This window comes from Anolis carolinensis, chromosome 3, assembly GCF_035594765.1.
Source record: "Anolis carolinensis isolate JA03-04 chromosome 3, rAnoCar3.1.pri, whole genome shotgun sequence".
Classification (NCBI taxonomy): domain Eukaryota; kingdom Metazoa; phylum Chordata; class Lepidosauria; order Squamata; family Dactyloidae; genus Anolis; species Anolis carolinensis.
In genome coordinates, this window is record NC_085843.1 from 278,747,519 (window position 1) to 278,766,061 (window position 18,543).

Below are 18,543 nucleotides of genomic sequence, written 5' to 3' on the forward strand. Positions count from 1 at the left end.
CTTTCAAATAATAATAATAACTCGGGGAGGCTTACATAGGGCAAAGGCCCAAACAACATAGAACAAAACATAGGCATCATAATACAAATCACACTATAAAAAGATAAAACAGTAATAAAATATATCAAGAGGACAGCATTAAAATGCTGTGCATTTTTACGTGATCTGTGCTGATTTTCAGCTGGAGAGGATTTTATTTGAGGCAGAAAAATGCCAGTTCTCATTCTTTCACTCCTTTTTTCACAAAAAGGAAGCAAAGCCTTCAACAATGTTAGAACAATTTTCACCTTACTCCAAAAGACATCGGCCTGCATCAAACTGGCAATCCTAAATTAATCAATGGAAATGTCCTTAACTTCTACTAATCCAATGGGGATGCAACCTGGGACTAGTTTAGGAAATTGTAGATCATATTTAACTTCCCGTTATGTTCTTGCTCCCAGGAGTATGCTGTAATGCCATTCCTTGTCATCAGTGAGAGAGTATGTTCACTTTTCAGCACTGTAGAGCTTGGTTGGTATTGCTGTATAATATCTTCACATCATTGCCAACTTACGGCAACTCAAAGGCAACTGGGTTATCCTGGCAAGATGTATTTAAAGGAGAGCTGTTATTGCCTTCCTCTAAGGCTGAATGAGTGAAACTTGCCCAAGGACACCCCAGTGAGTAGGGATTTGAACCCAGATCTCCAAAGTCCTACTCAAACCACTACACCAAACTGGTAGAGCTAATTCTTATGAAAGCAAAGTGTTGCTGAATACTTAGTCATAATGATTAACAATGGCATTAGCCAATGATACTGTGAGATATAAACACTGACTTAAATCTGCAAGACCTGAGCAGTGCTGTTGATGAGACTGGAAACTCTCTCATTCATGGGGTCACCAAAAGCAGAGGTTAACTTGACAGTAGTTCATAACAACAGCAACAATAGCATTAACAACTATTTTTGCAGCATACCTAAATGTATAACAATTTCAGCTACCAAAGAGGCAGAAATTCTTTATTTTACAGATGTGGGGGAGATCCTTGGTCTGTTATGAATCACTTGCAGAGGTACAGCTTTTTACAAAAAGAGGAGGCTATTGGTACTTCATTTCAACATCCTAACCTATCTGTGTCTATAGTGAAGAATAAATTTCATTATGAACATCAGAAGGTATATGTATTGGATCAGCACTACATCTCACCTAGTCAAATATTTTACTTATGGATCACATGGCTATTACCACACAAGGACCAACCAGATGCCTATCAGCAGGAGTACAACTTCTCTACACATGCTCAGAAACACTTATCTCTCTGCACAATGCTTAGGGACGGTCCACAGGTATTCTATATTATCTGAGCACACTGGCTATCATTCCTGAGGCTGACACAGACACCTGGTGCCCTATTACACTACACCTTCCTGAGATTTGTAGTTTGGTGTAGCACTGGAAGATAATTCTAAACAGAGGCTGAAAATCCCTTACTTGAAATGTATGGACTAGAAGCGTTTTGGGGTTTCTTTTTTTCTTTAAATAAGGAAGTACCATGGAAATTAGACCAGTCTATGCATGACAGTAATTCATGTTCCACCTATGACTTATATACATAACCTGACAGTAATTTTATGCACATTGTTTAATAATGTTGTGCATGAAACAAAGTTTGCATACATTAAACTCCATAGAATCATAGAGTTGGAAGAGACAACATGGGCCCTCTAGTCCAACCCCTGCCATGCAGGAAAAGCGCAATCAAAGTACTCCTGAAAAGTGAGAATACTCTCTCAGTGAAGACAAGGAGTGGCATCACAGCATACTGCTGGGAGCAAGAATATAACGGGAAGTTGGGGAAATTAATATGATCTACAAGGCCCTAAATTTGTCCCAGGTTGGGTCTCCCTTTGAGTTAGTAGAAGTTAAGTAAGTACAGTACAGTCTCACTTATCCAAGCTAAATGGGCCGGCAGAAGCTTGGATAAGCAAATATCTTGGATAATAAGGAGGGATTACAGAAAAGCCTATTAAACATCAAATTAGGTTATGATTTTACAAATTAAGCACCAAAACATCATGTTTTACAACAAATTTGACAGAAAAAGCAGTTCAATACGCAGTAATGTTATGTTGTAATTACTGTATTTACAAATTTAACACCAAAATATCACGATATATTGAAAACATTGACTACAAAAATGGCTTGGATAATCCAGAAACTTGGATAAGTGAGGCTTGGATAAGTGGGACTCTACTGTACTCATGACAGATTGCTTATTGGCTATTTGCTTTGATTCATTTTTATGTTTTTTACACTCTGTTGTTTATAACTTTAATTAGATTATTATATTTTATTACGTTTTAAAATGTGTTTTTAATTGGTAAATTCTGTTGTTGCTGGGCTTGGTCCCACTTGTAAGCTGCCTCGAGTCCCTTCGGGGAGATGGTGGTGGGATATAATAATAAAATTATTATTATTATGGTCATCCAGGCTTTGTTTAAAAGCTTCCAAGGAAGGAGCTTCCACCGGACTCTGAGGCAGAGAGTTCCACTGTTGAACAACTTGTACAGACAGGAAGCTCTTCCTCATGTTCAGGTGGAATCTCCTTTCCTGTCATTTGAACCTAAGGGTTACTATCCCAGTCACTTGCTCAACCATTACTCTGACAAGCTGCTCTGAGATAAAGTGGGGTATAAATAAATATAATACAGTAGAGTGTCACTTATCCAACATAAACAGGCCGGCAGAACGTTGGATAAGCAAATATGTTGGATAATAAGGAGGGATTAAGGAAAAGCCTATTAAACATCAAATTAGGTTATGATTTTACAAATTAAGCACCAAAGCATCATTTTATACAACATATTTGACAGAAAAAGTAGTTCAATACGCAGTAATGTTATGTTGTAATTACTGTATTTACGAATTTACCACCAAAATATCACGATATATTGAAAACATTGACTACAAAAATGGCTTGGATAATCCAGAAACTTGGATAAGTGAGGCTTGGATAAGTGGGACTCTACTGTACTCATGACAGATTGGTTATTGGCTATTTGCTTTGATTCATTTTTATGTTTTTTACACTCTGTTGTTTATAACTTTAATTAGATTATTATATTTTATTACGTTTTAAAATGTGTTTTTAATTGGTAAATTCTGTTGTTGCTGGGCTTGGTCCCACTTATAAGCTGCCTCGAGTCCCTTCGGGGAGATGGTGGTGGGATATAATAATAAAATTATTATTATTATGGTCATCCAGGCTTTGTTTAAAAGCTTCCAAGGAAGGAGCTTCCACCGGACTCTGAGGCAGAGAGTTCCACTGTTGAACAACTTGTACAGACAGGAAGCTCTTCCTCATGTTCAGGTGGAATCTCCTTTCCTGTCATTTGAACCTAAGGGTTACTATCCCAGTCACTTGCTCAACCATTACTCTGACAAGCTGCTCTGAGATAAAGTGGGGTATAAATAAATATAATACAGTAGAGTGTCACTTATCCAACATAAACAGGCCGGCAGAACGTTGGATAAGCAAATATGTTGGATAATAAGGAGGGATTAAGGAAAAGCCTATTAAACATCAAATTAGGTTATGATTTTACAAATTAAGCACCAAAGCATCATTTTATACAACATATTTGACAGAAAAAGTAGTTCAATACGCAGTAATGTTATGTTGTAATTACTGTATTTACGAATTTACCACCAAAATATCACGATATATTGAAAACATTGACTACAAAAATGGCTTGGAAAATCCAGAACGTTGGATAAGCGAGTGTTGGATAAGTGAGACACTGCTGTACTCTTACCTAAAAGGGTCCCATCACACCACAGTTATAGTGCTATTATTCCATTTTAACACGCAAGGCAACGTCATATGAAATCATGAGAGTAAACTACAAACCCCAGATCTCCAGAGAACGCTGCCATGGCAGTAGGCCATCCCTATCCACAGGCTCTATATCAGGCATGGGCCAATTTGGGCCCTCCAGGGGTTTTGGACTCCAATTCCCACAATTCCGGCTGTTAGGAATTGTGGGAGTTGAAGTCCAAAATAGCTGGAGGGTCCAAGTTGGCCCATGACTGGTACAGAGTCTGCTTTAATTCTAAATGCATTCCTGGAAGGGATATGAGGGCCCACTATTCCCAGGCAGAGGACTTTTAGTGTAACTGCATGAGGTGTGATTGACAGGTGAGGAACCCTCAGTTCCCTAATTAAGGGGGCGTTGCCATGGCGACGGCGGCCCTCCCCTCTGCGGCCTAGTAGTGACTCAGCTCCCTTCCTGCCTGCCTGCCTGCCTCGGGCTCCTCACCAGCTCCTGCTCCTTGTCCGCCACGGTCGCGTTGGGGTCCTTCTTCTCCCGGCTCCACGGCCCCGGCGTCTTCTCGTCCCCAGCCCCCGGGCCCGACCCGCTCGGCTGAGCCCGCCGCTGGCTACCGCCACCGTCCTCCATCGCTTCCTCTCAGAGAATGACACAACTCGGATCTGCGCAGGCGTGAGCTCGGGGGCGGGGCCTAGCCGGCCCAATCCACGAGGAGAGCACGCCAGGGACGAAATACGCGTCAAAGGGGCGGGGCTTCAAAGAGGGAGGAGCAGCCCTCGCTGTCCAATTAGCGAAAGGCCCGCCTCCGCCAGGCTTTTGAACTTCAACTCCCAGAATTCCTAACAGTTGCTCCAGCTGGATAAGACTTCTGGGTATTGGAGTCCCCTAAACAAGAAAAAGCAAAGGATGGGAACCACTTGGAGAATGAATGTAGTTTGGTCCCACTTTAACTGCCAGGGCTCAAAATGGTGGCAGTTGAAGTCCAAAACATTAACATTGATACAAATGATCAGCTGCTGCCAGAAGGGACAGAGAGTTTAATCTATGCTGACGATCGTGCCATCACCGCTCAAGCAGGGAGCTTTGAAATGGTGAAACAGAAGCTCTCTGAAGCTTTAGGTGCTCTTACTGCCTATTACAGGGAAAACTAGGTACGGTAATTCCTAATCCATCTAAAACACAGAACGTGTGCTTTTCTATTTAAGAACAGACAAGCTTCTCGAACTTTGAGGATTACCTGGGAAGGAATCCCACTGGAGCATTGTAGCACACCAAAATACTTGGGAGTTACTCTGGACTGTGCTCTGACTTAGAAGAAGCACTGCTTGACTATCAAGCAAATAGTCGGTACTAGAAATGACTGGCATAAGCTGTGGATCCCAACCAGATACAGTGAAGACATCTGCTTTTGCGCTTAACTACTCTGCTACCGGATTTTGCATGCCCAGTGTGCAACACATCTCACCACGTAAAAACAGTGGATATGGCTCTCACATTAACACAGGATGCCTGCGCTCAACACCGCTGGAGAAATTATCTGTTTATAGACAGTATTGCACCACCTGAAGTAGCAGACATTAATGAAAGGACCAAGGCATTGACGTCTCCAGCCCATCCTCTCTGTGAATATCAGCCAACATGCCAATGTCTTAAATCAAGAAACAGCTTCCTAAGATCTACGGAGATACTCACAGGAACATCTCAGCAGGCGAGAGTCCAAAAATGGCAGGCTAAACTCGGAACCTCAATCAGTGGCTGACGCCGGATGAGAGACTCCCTCCTGGGCACACAGAAGACTGGGCACCTTGGAAGGTGCTGAACAGACTGCACTTTGGCACCACAAGATGCAGAGCCAACCTTCAGAAATGGGGCCACAAAGTGGAGTCTATGACATGGGAGTGTGGAGAAAGGCAAACAATAAGACCACTTATTGCAATGCAGCCTGAGCCTGCCTCATACACAATGGAGGACCTTCTTACAGCAACACCAGCTTCTGGCCAAAGGAAATTTAATATAAGGGCAAGTTTTAACTTTATCTGAGTGTTTTTTAAATACATTATAACTTTAACCTTAATTTGCTTCTAACATGACAAATAAATAAATCACTTTTCCCCTATCAGCTTCCATTTTTGAGATCCAGAACATATGCCATCTGTCATCTTTGCCTACAGAAAACTATGATAACCATCTCTAAGATACTAGAGGTGATGAGGTTTATCTACTGTAGTTTTCTGAATCAAGTAACCTCAGGAACAGGCCTAAAAACCAAGATACCAAGCAAATTTTTTGTTGGGCTGTGTTATATTAGTTAAGCCCCATATGGCTCAGACTCAAGCTGTTTAGCATAATGTATAGTATAATGCCAAGTTTTTTTAAAAAAAATACATTACAACTTGTACCCTCAGTTCGCTTCTGACACGATAAATAAATATATTTCGCTTCTGACACGATAAATAAATAAATATTTCATTTGCACCCTGCCTTTCTTCCATGACTGGGACCAAGTCTGTGCAGTAACAGGATTCTGTAAACAGCCCTGTAATTATTACTATTGTCTCTCCTCATTACACTGACCTATGACACTGGCCAACACACATTATGGTACCTTGAATATTACCCCTGTTTCTGGGTATATTTGGCCAGCTGATTCCAAAAAGTGCACCAGTTTTCCCCTATCCACTCTAGTTTTTGGGATAGATAACATATGCCATATATCAGTCGCCATATAGAATCATGATAACCATATTTTTGAATCTAGAACTGATGCAGTCTATCCAATGCAATTTTCTGAATCAGCACCCCAAATAACCCAAGAACAGGTCTAAAAACCAAGACACCAAGGAAGGATTCTGTAATAAGTAATTACACTTTAATAATAATAATAATAATAATAATAATAATAATAATAATAATAATACGTTTATTTATACCCCGCCTCCATCTCCCCAAAGGGGACTCAGGGCAGCTCACAGATAATACCAGATAAAAATAATAACAATATACAATACATCAATGAGCAAAAACATACACAAATTATAAAATTTAAACATTAACCTCTAGAAATAAAAACACACTTAATAAAACATGGAAATAAAAACAGCGAGGTTATGATAATATACTAAGTAAAGTGCACATTATAAAAGTTGTAAACTCAAGATAACAGATAAAGTGCTGCTTTAAAACACTAATATCAATTTTGATCTATAATACATTGCGTTCTTGTTTAAAATAGACATTTTGATTTAAAGTGCCATACTCAATTATAAGTCGGCCCCAGAATGAGATACAGCATCCATCCACTCAAATAGATTCAATGCTTTGTATCGCTCCTTTAAAGTTCGGACTAAAACTCGGAGCGTATTCATTACTGTTTGCCTTTTATATCTTGACATCAGGTTTAGCAACGTCAGACCTGAGAACTGGCTCGTATTGGACTCCTTTTTCTTCCTTCCACTTCATTTGTCATGTTGATGGAATAATTTACCATCTTTCACCCCGGTTTAGGCAGCTTGACCAATTAAATAGATCTGCCAAGAGATTACTTTCCTGGCCTTTGATCCTACAAAAGCCGTCTAGATCTTTGGCACACCTTGACAGCTCTGATGCTAATCTACTCCTGCAATGGATTTGCTGTTTTGAGGCATTAAGCTTTATTGGGTCGCAGCCTAGGGATTCATGGCTTTAAATCAGGCATAGGTAAACTTGGGCCCTCCAGGTATTTTGACTCCAACTCCCACAATTCCTAACAGCCTACCGGCTGTTAGGAATTGTGGGAGTTAGAGTCCAAAACACCTGGAGGGCTCAAGTTTGCCCATGCCTGCTTTAAATCAAAGGTGGGCAAATGTGACTTTCTAGAGTTTTTTTGGACTGCAACCCCTATCAGTCCTTGCCAGCACAGCCAACTCCATGGGATGCTGGGATTTGCAGTCCAACAACGTTTGAAGGGTTTTCAATTTGACTTCACTTTAACTGCCACGATTCAATCCTGCAGAATCCTGGAATTTGTTCTTTGGAGAGATACCGGCACTCTTTGGCTGACAAGGCTGAGGATCTTGTAAAACTACACTTTCCGTGATTCCATAGCATTGATCCATGGCAGTAAAAGTGACGTCAAACTGCATTAATTCTGCAATAGAGATGCATCCCGGGACACTTAAAAAGCAGCAGAAAAAGTGAGACAGTGCATTAATCAGGACAGTTAGGGGTATGTGGAAGTAATATGTGTAATCTACAGTAGAGTCTCACTAATCCAACGTTCACTTATCCAACGTTCTGGATTATCCAATGCAGTCTGCCTTTTAGTAGTCAATGTTTTTGTAGTAAATGTTGCAATGTTTTGGTGCTAAATTCGTAAATACAGTAGAGTCTCACTTATCCAACGTAAACGGGCCGGCAGAACGTTGGATAAGCGAATATGTTGGATAATAAGGAGAGATAAACGAAAAGCCTATTAAACATCAAATTAGGTTATGATTTTACAAATTAAGCACCAAAACATCATGTTATACAACAAATTTGACAGAAAAAGTAGTTCAATACACAGTAATGCTATGTAGTAATTACTGTATTTACTAATTTAGCACCAAAATATCACGATGCATTGAAAACATTGACTACAAAAATGTGTTGGATAATCCAGAACGTTGGATAAGCGAGTGTTGGATAAGTGAGACTCTACTGTACAATAATTACTACATAACATTCCTGTGTATTGAACTGCTTTTTCTGTCATATTTTTTGTAAAACATGATGTTTTGGTGTTTAATTTGTAAAATCATAATGTAATTTGATGTTTAATAGGCTTTTCCTTAATCTCTCCTTATTATCCAACATATTCGCTTATCCAATGTTCAGCCGGCCCATTTATGTTAGATAAGTGAGACTCTACTGTATTAGTAAATGGTCTTGAAATTGTGTACTTTTTATATTCCCATCCCCTTTTTATCCATAGCGGTTGATGCTTGTATCATTACCTTATTTTGTATGGTCATTATGTGTTTTACTGTATGTTGTGTTTTAACTGCTTATTGTATTTGATTGTTGTATCATTGTTTCTCAGTTATAGATACAGTATTGGATTTAATTTGTTATATTTTGTTTCTCCTTTGGGCTTGGCCCCATGTTAGCCGCCTCAAGTCCCTTTGGGGAGATGGTGGCAGGATAGAAAAACAAAGTATTATTATCATTTTATTTTAATCTACAGAGTGTTTTTAAATGATTATGTGTTTTGATTATGTGCTTTAGCAATGTTGTAACCCGCTTTGAACCATGAGAAGAGGCATGAAAGAAATAAAATTATTATTGACACAACGACATTGTATGACACATCAAACAAGATAGATATGCTGGATTTCGTATTACAAAATGACAACTCGAACACTTCCCAAGTGTTTAGGACTGTCTGATGTATTTCCGGATGATGCACGCAGATCCCAGTAGGGTGGCCTTTTGCAGTTGACAGATCATAATTTTGTCAATGTCTATTGTTTCCAAATGCCAGCTGAGATCTTTTGGCACGGCACCCAATGTGCCAATCACCACTGGGACCACCTGCACTGGTTTCTGCCAGAGTCTTTGAAGTTCAGTCTTGAGGTCCTGATAGCGGCTGAGTTTTTCCTTTTGTTTTTCATCGATGCGACTATCACCTGGTATGGCGACATCAATGATCCAAACCTTTTTCTTTTCCACAACTGTGATGTCTGGTGTGTTGTGTTCCAGAACTTTGTCAGTCTGGATTCGGAAATCCCACAGTATCTTTGCGTGCTCATTTTCCAATACTTTTGCAGGTTTGTTATCCCACCAGTTCTTTACTGCAGGGAGGTGGTACTTGAGGCATAAGTTCCAATGAATCATTTGGGCCACATAGTTGTGCCTCTGTTTGTAGTCAGTCTGTGTGATTTTCTTACAGCAGCTGAGGATATGATCTATTATTATTATTATTATTATTATTATTATTATTATTATTATTATGTATTGGAAGGCAACAGAATAGAGAAGGCTGCTTTTCTCCTAGCAATGCCAGTGATTATTGGGTTGGGAAGCTTGGCTTCCTAGCTATGGCCACTGCCACCGAAAGAATTTTATTTATCCAGTGCTCCAGCAGATGGTGCTCATCAAGCTTCATAACACAGACAGCCCTCTGTTCCAATGCTACCTGATGTGGGATACTAGCATTTTCCAACTTATTGTATCCATTTACCACAACTGGAAATGTGCTATGGAACAGCAACCAAAGACAATGAAATTGCCCCTCTCCAGAGACTTTGAGAATCACTGCTGTTGCCCAAATCTTCCACCCTACCATTTTATTTCTGCTGTTTTTTTACATGAGGTTATTGCTGAATTTGGACAGCCGTGTTAATGATATGGCTTAGACCAAGGGTCCCCAAACTAAGGCCCACAAAGATGACTTGAGAGGGCTTCATCCTCCCACGCTCTACTTGTTTCCAGATTTCCTTTTGTCAATATGCAAACACAATATGCTTTGTGTGTATGTGTCCAGCCCATCCCATTTTCCAATATCCTAAGAAGGAGAGGAGAGGAAGGAAAGAAGGAAGAACAATCCAGTGGAGGCTGTTTGCTTCCATGACAGTGATGCCATTAATCCATTCTGAGTGTTTGTCTGATTGTTAAAGGAGCTTTCCACATCACTGGGTCCATTTTTAGGGTAGAGTTCAGCACCCTGGATAGCTCCTTAAAATTCAGGCCAAAAGCCAGAACACATTCACTGTCCCCATTTGAGGTGGAAATAACCATCATGTCATCTATTTCTTGCCTACAGTTTTTCCCCCAGTTCACTTCCATGTTCTCATAAGCAGCTTCTTTGCTAGATTACCAAACCTTGAAGAATAAATAAATTAATATCAGGTTGAACTGAAGATCTTTCCAGACACAGAGCTCAGCTCAGCAAGTCCTGAAAATTATCTGTAGGCCTTAGGAATTCCTTCATATTTCCTGAGTCTTGTACCCCTCATGCCCAAAAGCACCAGATCCCATGTGGTCTTGGAAGAAAATAGGCTTAGTTAAAGTTCAGTGGGAGATTGCCAACAAATACTAGGGAATCAAGGTTATATTTCAGAGGAAGGAACTGGATGGAACCTGTGAGTATTCCTTCTCTAAAGAAACCCATGAAATTAATGAGGTTGCAATAAGTCAACAGGCAACTTAGAGGCAGATCCAGACACATGTGTTGTTGCACGTCAGTCCTGCTTTTGGATTTCTCGTGAGCAACAATGTGAAAAGGATACACTGGGCTTTCTTTTGGATCCACATTGTCTCTTTTTATGTTCTTAATACATCCATGAAAGTCACATTGGGTTTCTTTCAGTGTCGAGAAAACTTTTATGCTGTCTGAGAAAAAGATATTCTAATAAAGCTAAGAGATAAATGGTATTCAGTTGCACATTCTGCCATCAGAATCTTCTGTGTTCAAAATCAAGGGCATTTTTATCAAGCTTGTTAGAGTGAAAGGGCTTTGTTTGGTGGTAGTGGCATCTAAATCTTTCTCCAGGAGATCTTACCTGTGCCAACCCTATTATTCCTTAATAACAGACAAAGTGGTTTTCATAGGCTTACACTAGTTTCTACCAATCTGCTGGCATTCATATATGTTGAACTACAACTACCATCATTCCTCATCGGCATGACCATTGGACAGGCTAGTTTGAAATGGCACTCTAACATGGCTATAGGATACAATTTAAAGAAATCTGGCATAGGTTTTATAATATGCCAAGTGGCTATTTTTGTTAAGTGTTTTTTTCTCCTAGTTTTATTAGTTGTTTCGATTGCTATGCTGTACATTTTGGTGAGTGTTAATTGTTTGCCTTCATTAAGTTTTAAATTTTGTTGGGAAATTGTTAGTCGCTGCAGTATTCAGTATTTCAATAACTGAAAATAAAAGCATTCGAAATGTTTAATTTGGCTCTCAGCAATGCGCATTGTGCCCAGTTATTACCCGCAGACACTTCTTAATAAGTGACAGCCGACTCTTCCCTGGCACCCAACTTGCTGTGACGCAGGGACAATTCTCACCTTCCATTTTGTATTTAGGAAGACAGCATAAAATACTTGCTGTAATGGTTGGCTTTCTTTCCCCCTTTCTCTCCCTCCTTCTGCAAAACAGTATTGTTACAAAAAATTGAGTTGCAAAATAGCTTTATCTAAGCTCTCCAGTGCAAAATAACACTCAGAAGGAGGGATGGTTGGAAATGAATAATAGAAGTGACACAAACACACCAGAGAGAAATTGATGGATTAAAAGGAACAGGAAATAATAAAGGAGCAACTAAGGTCAGCTCATTGGTGATGCCACTTGCTTCCAAGCACAACGGAAAACAATGGCAGGGACAGAAATGTCAAGGAAATCTAATGTATGAAAGCCCATAGAAACCCTTTAGAATTGTACCTATCAAGTTAAGCACAGAAACACTAACAAATGAGGTCTTAAGGACAAGGGGAATATGGAAAACAACAAGGTGGCAACGTTGACAAGATATTCAGTAAAAACCAGTAAGTGAAGGTAGCAATTTGAGACCAAATTTCTATGGTGGAAGCAGACGAAAAGGTCTGAAAGGTGTCAGTTAACTTCTCGGGCCTATTCCCATGTAAAATGTCTAACAACTAGCTTAGTTTAGCTCGCTTTGGCAGCACACATACTAAAATTGGAACGATACAGAGAAGACTAGCATGGCCCCCGCACAAGGATGACACGCAAATTTGTAAAAGCATTCCATATTACACAGTGGGTTAAACCGCCAGCTACAGTAGATCTTGCAGACCGGAAGGTTGGCAGTTCAAGCCACAGGTCAGGGTGAGCTCCCACTGCCAGCCCTAGCTTCTGTTTACCTAGCAGTTCTAAAATAGCAATGTTAGCGCCCCTGAAAAGATGCTGGCAATTCGACCAGGAAGGCGTCCATGGACAACAGTCTCCTTGACGTGGAAAAATTGGAACAACAGCACCTCCCTATGGCTGAGTCAAGCACACATGTCTGAAAGAAAAAGGAAGCCTTGCCTCTATCTATGTACTGTCTGTCTTTGTTATCAGTTGTATAACGGCATTGAATGTTTGCCATATATGTACCCTGGAATCCACTCTGAGTCCCCTTGGGGAGATAGAGCAGAGTATAAATAAAGTATATTACTGTTATTATCATTATTATTATTTTAGTTATTATTTGCTATTAAATCACAGTTTTGGCTTATGGTGACCATCTGAATGAGATGCAAGCCACGATGCTGTAGTGGTCCAAGAATGGAATGAAGACTCCAGGAGACTGTGTTTCGAATCCTTTTTTTCTCATTCAAGGCAACAGCAAACTCTCTCAGTATAAATCTTGACAATAAAACCCGTTGATGTGGTTTGTCTTGGGGTTGCTATAAGCTGGAAACCACTTAAAGGAATAACAACACAATAGTATGAGTGAAAGGCCTCAGAGATTTATTTATTTATTTATTTACAGTATTTATATTACGCCCTTCTTACCCCGAAGGGGACTCAGGGCACATCACAATGTACACATTAGGGTTGTCCAAATTTTCGTTATGTTTCTTGTTTCGTAATTATTTCGGATTGTTCTCGTTTTTTGAAACGAGTATTGAAATGTTTTCCCTGGGCACAACTGGCAATGTAATTCGAACCATCGTTGGCCCATTCTCTAATTGTTTCTTAAAATTTTCGTTAAATTTTTTCCTTCCAAAAATTTTTTTAAATGTTTTTTTTTAAAAAAATTTAAAACTTTTTTTGTTTCTGCAACCTAACATGAATGGGAGCCTAGTGCAGCCTAACATGGCTACCGCTCCCTGGCCAATCAGAGACTTCCATGATGGCTGAAAAAGGTGGTGGCTAGTGTCCTCCGCGTCCACGTGGAGGATCTCTATAAAAATCCCCTCCCCAACTGAGCCAAGCCATTCTGGGCTAGGATACCAAGGAGAGAGGGTGGTTCGCGCGCGCTGGGAAGCTGCTTGCTTGCTTGGGGGAGAGAGGGCTAAGTGACTGTTCTGGCTATAGGGGGTAGAGTGTCTGTCTGTTGTTGCTGGTTCGATATTGTGGGGTTTTTTTTGGGAAATTGGCTTGGGGCTTGTGGCAGAGTCCTTGCTGTGGCTTTAGGGAACTTTTATTTTCCAAAGGACGTCTGCGTTCCTGCAAGTGCAGAGCTTGGGGTGCTTTACTTTTCTACTCCAGAGGGAGTCCCTTTGCCTTTCTGTTTTCTTTTTTGGAATTTAGCAATCACCACATCAGCCCTTCTTTGCAATCCTTAAAGGGGGGGAGGACTTGAAAATAATAGTTTCCAAAGGACGTCTGCGTTCCTGCAAGTGCATTGCTTCCCTCCCGCTCCGTTTGTAATCCCAAGCCCCTGGGCTGAGTGTTATTGCAGCAATCACAAAGACACACATTGTTTTCAAACCTAAAGGGTACATTGGAAGAAATAGTTTCCAAAGGACATGGGGCACCCGCCAAGGCATTGCTTCCCTCATGCTCCATTTCTATTCCCAAGCCTTGGGCTGAGTTTTATTTCTGCAATCACAAAGTCAGACATTGATTTGATTCAATAGAGGGTCCACAGCAATATATAGTTTCCAAAGGATGTTGCCAATCCTGTCAAGGCATTGCTTGGCGTGTGCTGCATTTCTAATCCAAAGTCTACACAAGTAGAAGAGGGACTTTTACAGTGATAAGAACCCAATTGAACAGGAAATAAGACTTTCAAACCAGGAACAAGTTTCTTCAAATATTGAAAAATAGTGTATTATAAAAAGTTATGAAAATTCGCCAAAAATCATAGGAGACAGGAAACATTCTGCAATTTGTTGAGCAAAGAATGTGGAATGTGTTCTCCCACTGTACCAAATTTGATGAGAATAGCTCAAGAAATGAGGGCGGGAGACCCCCAGAAAAGTCCCCCCCCAGTTTCCTGTTTTTTGGCGATTGCGCATGCGCGTCCGCCATTTTAGAAACATTTTAGAAACATTACGAATTTTCGGAAATATCCGAAAATTTTGGGTGAAAAATTAAGAAATAATTTCTATATCGAAGAGCCGGTACCCCCTACTTTAGAAACGAGAATTGAAACATTTTTTCCATCGATCGGACAAGCCTAGTACACATACATGGCAAACATTCAATGCCATATGAACATAGAAACAGAGACAGAGACACAGAGGCAATTTAACTTTCTCCAGAGTCCAGCTTCCTGAGGGTATGCTCGATTCTGGCCACAGGGGGAGCAGCTGCTGCATCGTCCACTGTGACACAGAGTCCTTGGATACTTCCTCATTCCAAACACTGCTGGATTATTTTTATGGTGTCGTAAATTAGTTAAATTAGCCTCCCCACATAAGTGGTGCCTAAATTTCCGACTTGATAGATGCAACTATCTTTCGGGTTGCTTAGGTCAACAATGAGCAGGGCTATTTTTTATTTTAATGATCAGGTGCTCACTCCAACACGGGCTGGCCTCGAACTCTTCACCTCTTAGTCATAGTGATCTATTGCAGCTGGCTACTAACCAGCCTGCACCACAGCCCAGTCCCAAGATCAGCAACAGCTCTCCTCAGCTCTTGCAAACTCAGAGCAATGGCAAACAGTGATCTTCCTCATTCCCATTGCTTCCCATTTATCAAGCATTTTTGTTCCCCCTCCCCAGTGAGTCATTTTATTTCATGACACAACCAAAGTACAATAGTCTCATTGCAGTCATTTTGCCTTGTATAGAGAGATCAGGTTTGATTTGCCCTTGGATTAATTTATCTGTATCTTTGGAAGAACATATATGTGTAGAACTCTCTTTCAGTAGCACATTTTAAGTGAACTGTTTTGAACTATAGTTCTGCAGGAGAGTTCTACAGGCACTGTGTTGGATTTGTAAGTAGATACCATGAATGAAAAACTCATTTTGTAAAATGGAAAGGAGTAAATAATAATGTTATCAGTCCACTCCTAAGGACTGTTGTCTTGACCTAACCAGCTCTTGTCACACACCTGCAGATCATGTTTCCAAGTAGTTGGCTATTTATAAGCACCCAAGTATGTGTGTAACTACGAGGGTTATCCAGAAAGTAGATTACATTTTGGAATTAAAAGTGAACAAAGTATAGAAGAAAACATTTACCATATGCAGTTGAAAGCCACACTCAAATACTACTTCTCAACATAGTCGCCATTCAAATCTAGGCACTTATCATAGCGATGAATGAGCTTGGCAACTCCTTCCCCACAAAACTCTGCCGATTGCATCCTCAACGCAGCGTTTTGGCGACGATGTGCAGCTGTGGGAAGGGATGACCAGCTGGTTGAGGATGCAAGTGGCAGAGTTTTGTGGGGAAGAAGTTGTCAAGCTCATTCATCGCTATGATAAGTGCCTAGATTTGAATGACGACTATGTTGAGAAGTGGTATTTGGGTATGGCTTTCAACTGCATATGGTAAATGTTTTCTCCTATACTTCGTTGATTTTTAATTCCAAAACATAATCTGCTTTCTGGATAACCCTTGTACCTTCAGGTAACCTGTTCTTATTACAACCCCATTAGTTTCATAGTGATTTCTCATTCATGGAAAAATAATATGTGGTTTTGTCACTTTCTCTGAAATAAAGTCTACAATACCTGTATTTGTTGCTGTTCACCCATCCAAGTACTAGCCAGGACTGGCCCTACTTAGCTCTGAAGGTCAGAGGAGATTAGGTCCCTTTGAACTGGATATGAAGTTGGCCAGTCTTATCTATTGAATGCCAGGACAGGCTAGACCTGAGAAACATGAACATCTTAAATGTTTTTAAGTGTTATGGGACTCAGTACTGACAGGTGGGTTATTATTAATTGTGGCTCTTATATGGGGAGGGCAAATTACTCTTATCGATTATCCTTGAAATGTCCTTAGGGTCTTCCAAGTGCAATGCATACTGTGTTTAGGGTAGCTGTGTTCAGGTGTATATGATTGTTTGTTCCTAGGAGAGCTCAAGGATAATTGCTGCCTTAATCTTTCTTAGTGCTTTATCATTTAATACACTCCTGACTGATAATGCCAGAAGAGGCTCAGCTGCAGAAGAATCCTAAAAGTCCAATTTGGCCACATTAAGCTCAGATCATGGCTGGTTTAATCTTGGGGGGACTTTCTCTTGCCTTGACCACTCTTTCAGGATCAGAAAAGCTTGTTGCTTCACCTAGACCTCTAATCTCCAAGTGTTTAGATAATTTCCTTAGAAATAAATGAGGTACAAAGCAGCCAAAGTAAGTACAGAGGGTCAGTATAAAGGAAGGGTCAGTGTTGTCAGGAGACTCTGAGTCCACAACTGTTTTTAATTACCGGCAGTTAATAAAACAGTTTATATTTCTGAGCTTCAGTTTTGACTTTGGGAGCTAAACGCCTAAGGTATCTGATTAAGTAAATGGGATACATACCTGTGAATTGTCCTACACAAGCCCACTCTGCAGTCTTACACTATAATTTGCATTTTGAGTGAGAGCAGGAGCTGATGAATAATTCAGGAGTGCCTCTGAACAAGTGCAGAAACCACTTCTTTTTCCGACCTATGTATTGAATGGTTTGGGTGTTGGACTAAGAGTGCATCTACACAGAAGAGAAAGATACAGATCTCACAAAACAACATATACCTACCACTATCCCATAGCATTGGGCTAAGGCACTGAATGTAGTGCCAAACTGGTATAATTTTGCAGTGTGGCAATGAGTGCTTGTTGGTGGCCTCTCATCCAAGTCCTAACCAGGGCCAGTTTGACACCACTTTAACTGCCTTGGCTCAATACTATGGGAGTTTTATATTTATATGCATCTACACTAGGCTTGGGTAAACCTGGGCCCTCCAGGTGTTTTGGACTTCAACTTCCGCAATTCCTAACAGTCTACTGGCTGGGTTGCTGTGAGTTTTCCGGGCTGTCTGTCTATGTTCCAGAAGCATTCTCTCTTGACGTTTTGCCCACATCTATGACAGGCATCCTCAGGGGTTATGAGGTCTGATGGAAAACTATGCAAGTGGGCTTTATATATCTGTGGAAGGTCCAAGGTGGGAAAAAGAACTCTTTTCTGCTTGAGGCAAGTGTGTATAGTGCAATTGGCCACTTTGATTAGCATTGAATGGCCTTGCAGCTTCAAAGCCTGGCTACTTCCTGCCTGAGGGATCCTTTGTTGGGAGGTGTTAGTGGTCCCTGATGGTTTCCTGTCTGGAATTCCCGTTTTCTGAGTGTTCCTCCTTATTTACTGTCCTGAGTTTATAGGGTTTTTAAAAATACTGGTAGCCAGATTTTGTTCATTTTCATGGTGTTCTCCTTTCTGTTGAAATGAACAAAATCTGACTACTAGTACAGTAGAGTCTCACTTATCCAACATAAATGGGCCGGCGGAATGTTGGATAAGTGAATATGTTGGATAATAAGGAGGGATTAAGAAAAAGCATATTAAACATCAAATTAGGTTATGATTTTACAAATTAAACACCAAAACATCGTGTCATACCACAAATTTGACAGAAAAAGTAGTTCAATATGAAGTAATGCTATGTAATGCTATGGCTGGATGGCCATCTGTCGGGGGTGCTTTGAATGCGATTTCCTGCTTCTTAGCAGGGGGTTGGACTAGATGGCCCATGTGGTCTCTTCCAACTCTACTATTCTATGATTCTATGATTCTATGTAGTAATTACTGTATTTACGAATTTAGCACCAAAATGTATTGAAAACATTGACTACAAAAATGCGTTGGATCATCCAGAA

General features: G+C 40.4%; 1 protein-coding gene and 1 non-coding gene across 2 annotated transcripts in view; one reads left to right on the plus strand and one right to left on the minus strand.

Moving 5' to 3' along the window:
• psmd2 (proteasome 26S subunit ubiquitin receptor, non-ATPase 2) overlaps positions 1-4,469 on the minus strand; it is a 31,134-nt gene extending 26,665 nt beyond the window's left edge. The window contains exon 1 of the mRNA XM_003224330.4: positions 4,304-4,469. Within this exon, the coding sequence (XP_003224378.1) occupies positions 4,304-4,444 (141 nt within the window). The 5' untranslated portion in view covers positions 4,445-4,469. The remainder of the gene's footprint in view (positions 1-4,303) is intronic.
• Positions 4,470-12,451: 7,982 nt separating this feature from the next.
• LOC134298139 (U6 spliceosomal RNA) lies at positions 12,452-12,555 on the plus strand. Its single transcript, XR_010005091.1, has one exon. It is a non-coding gene; the product is annotated as a U6 spliceosomal RNA (small nuclear RNA).
• Positions 12,556-18,543: the final 5,988 nt, after the last annotated feature.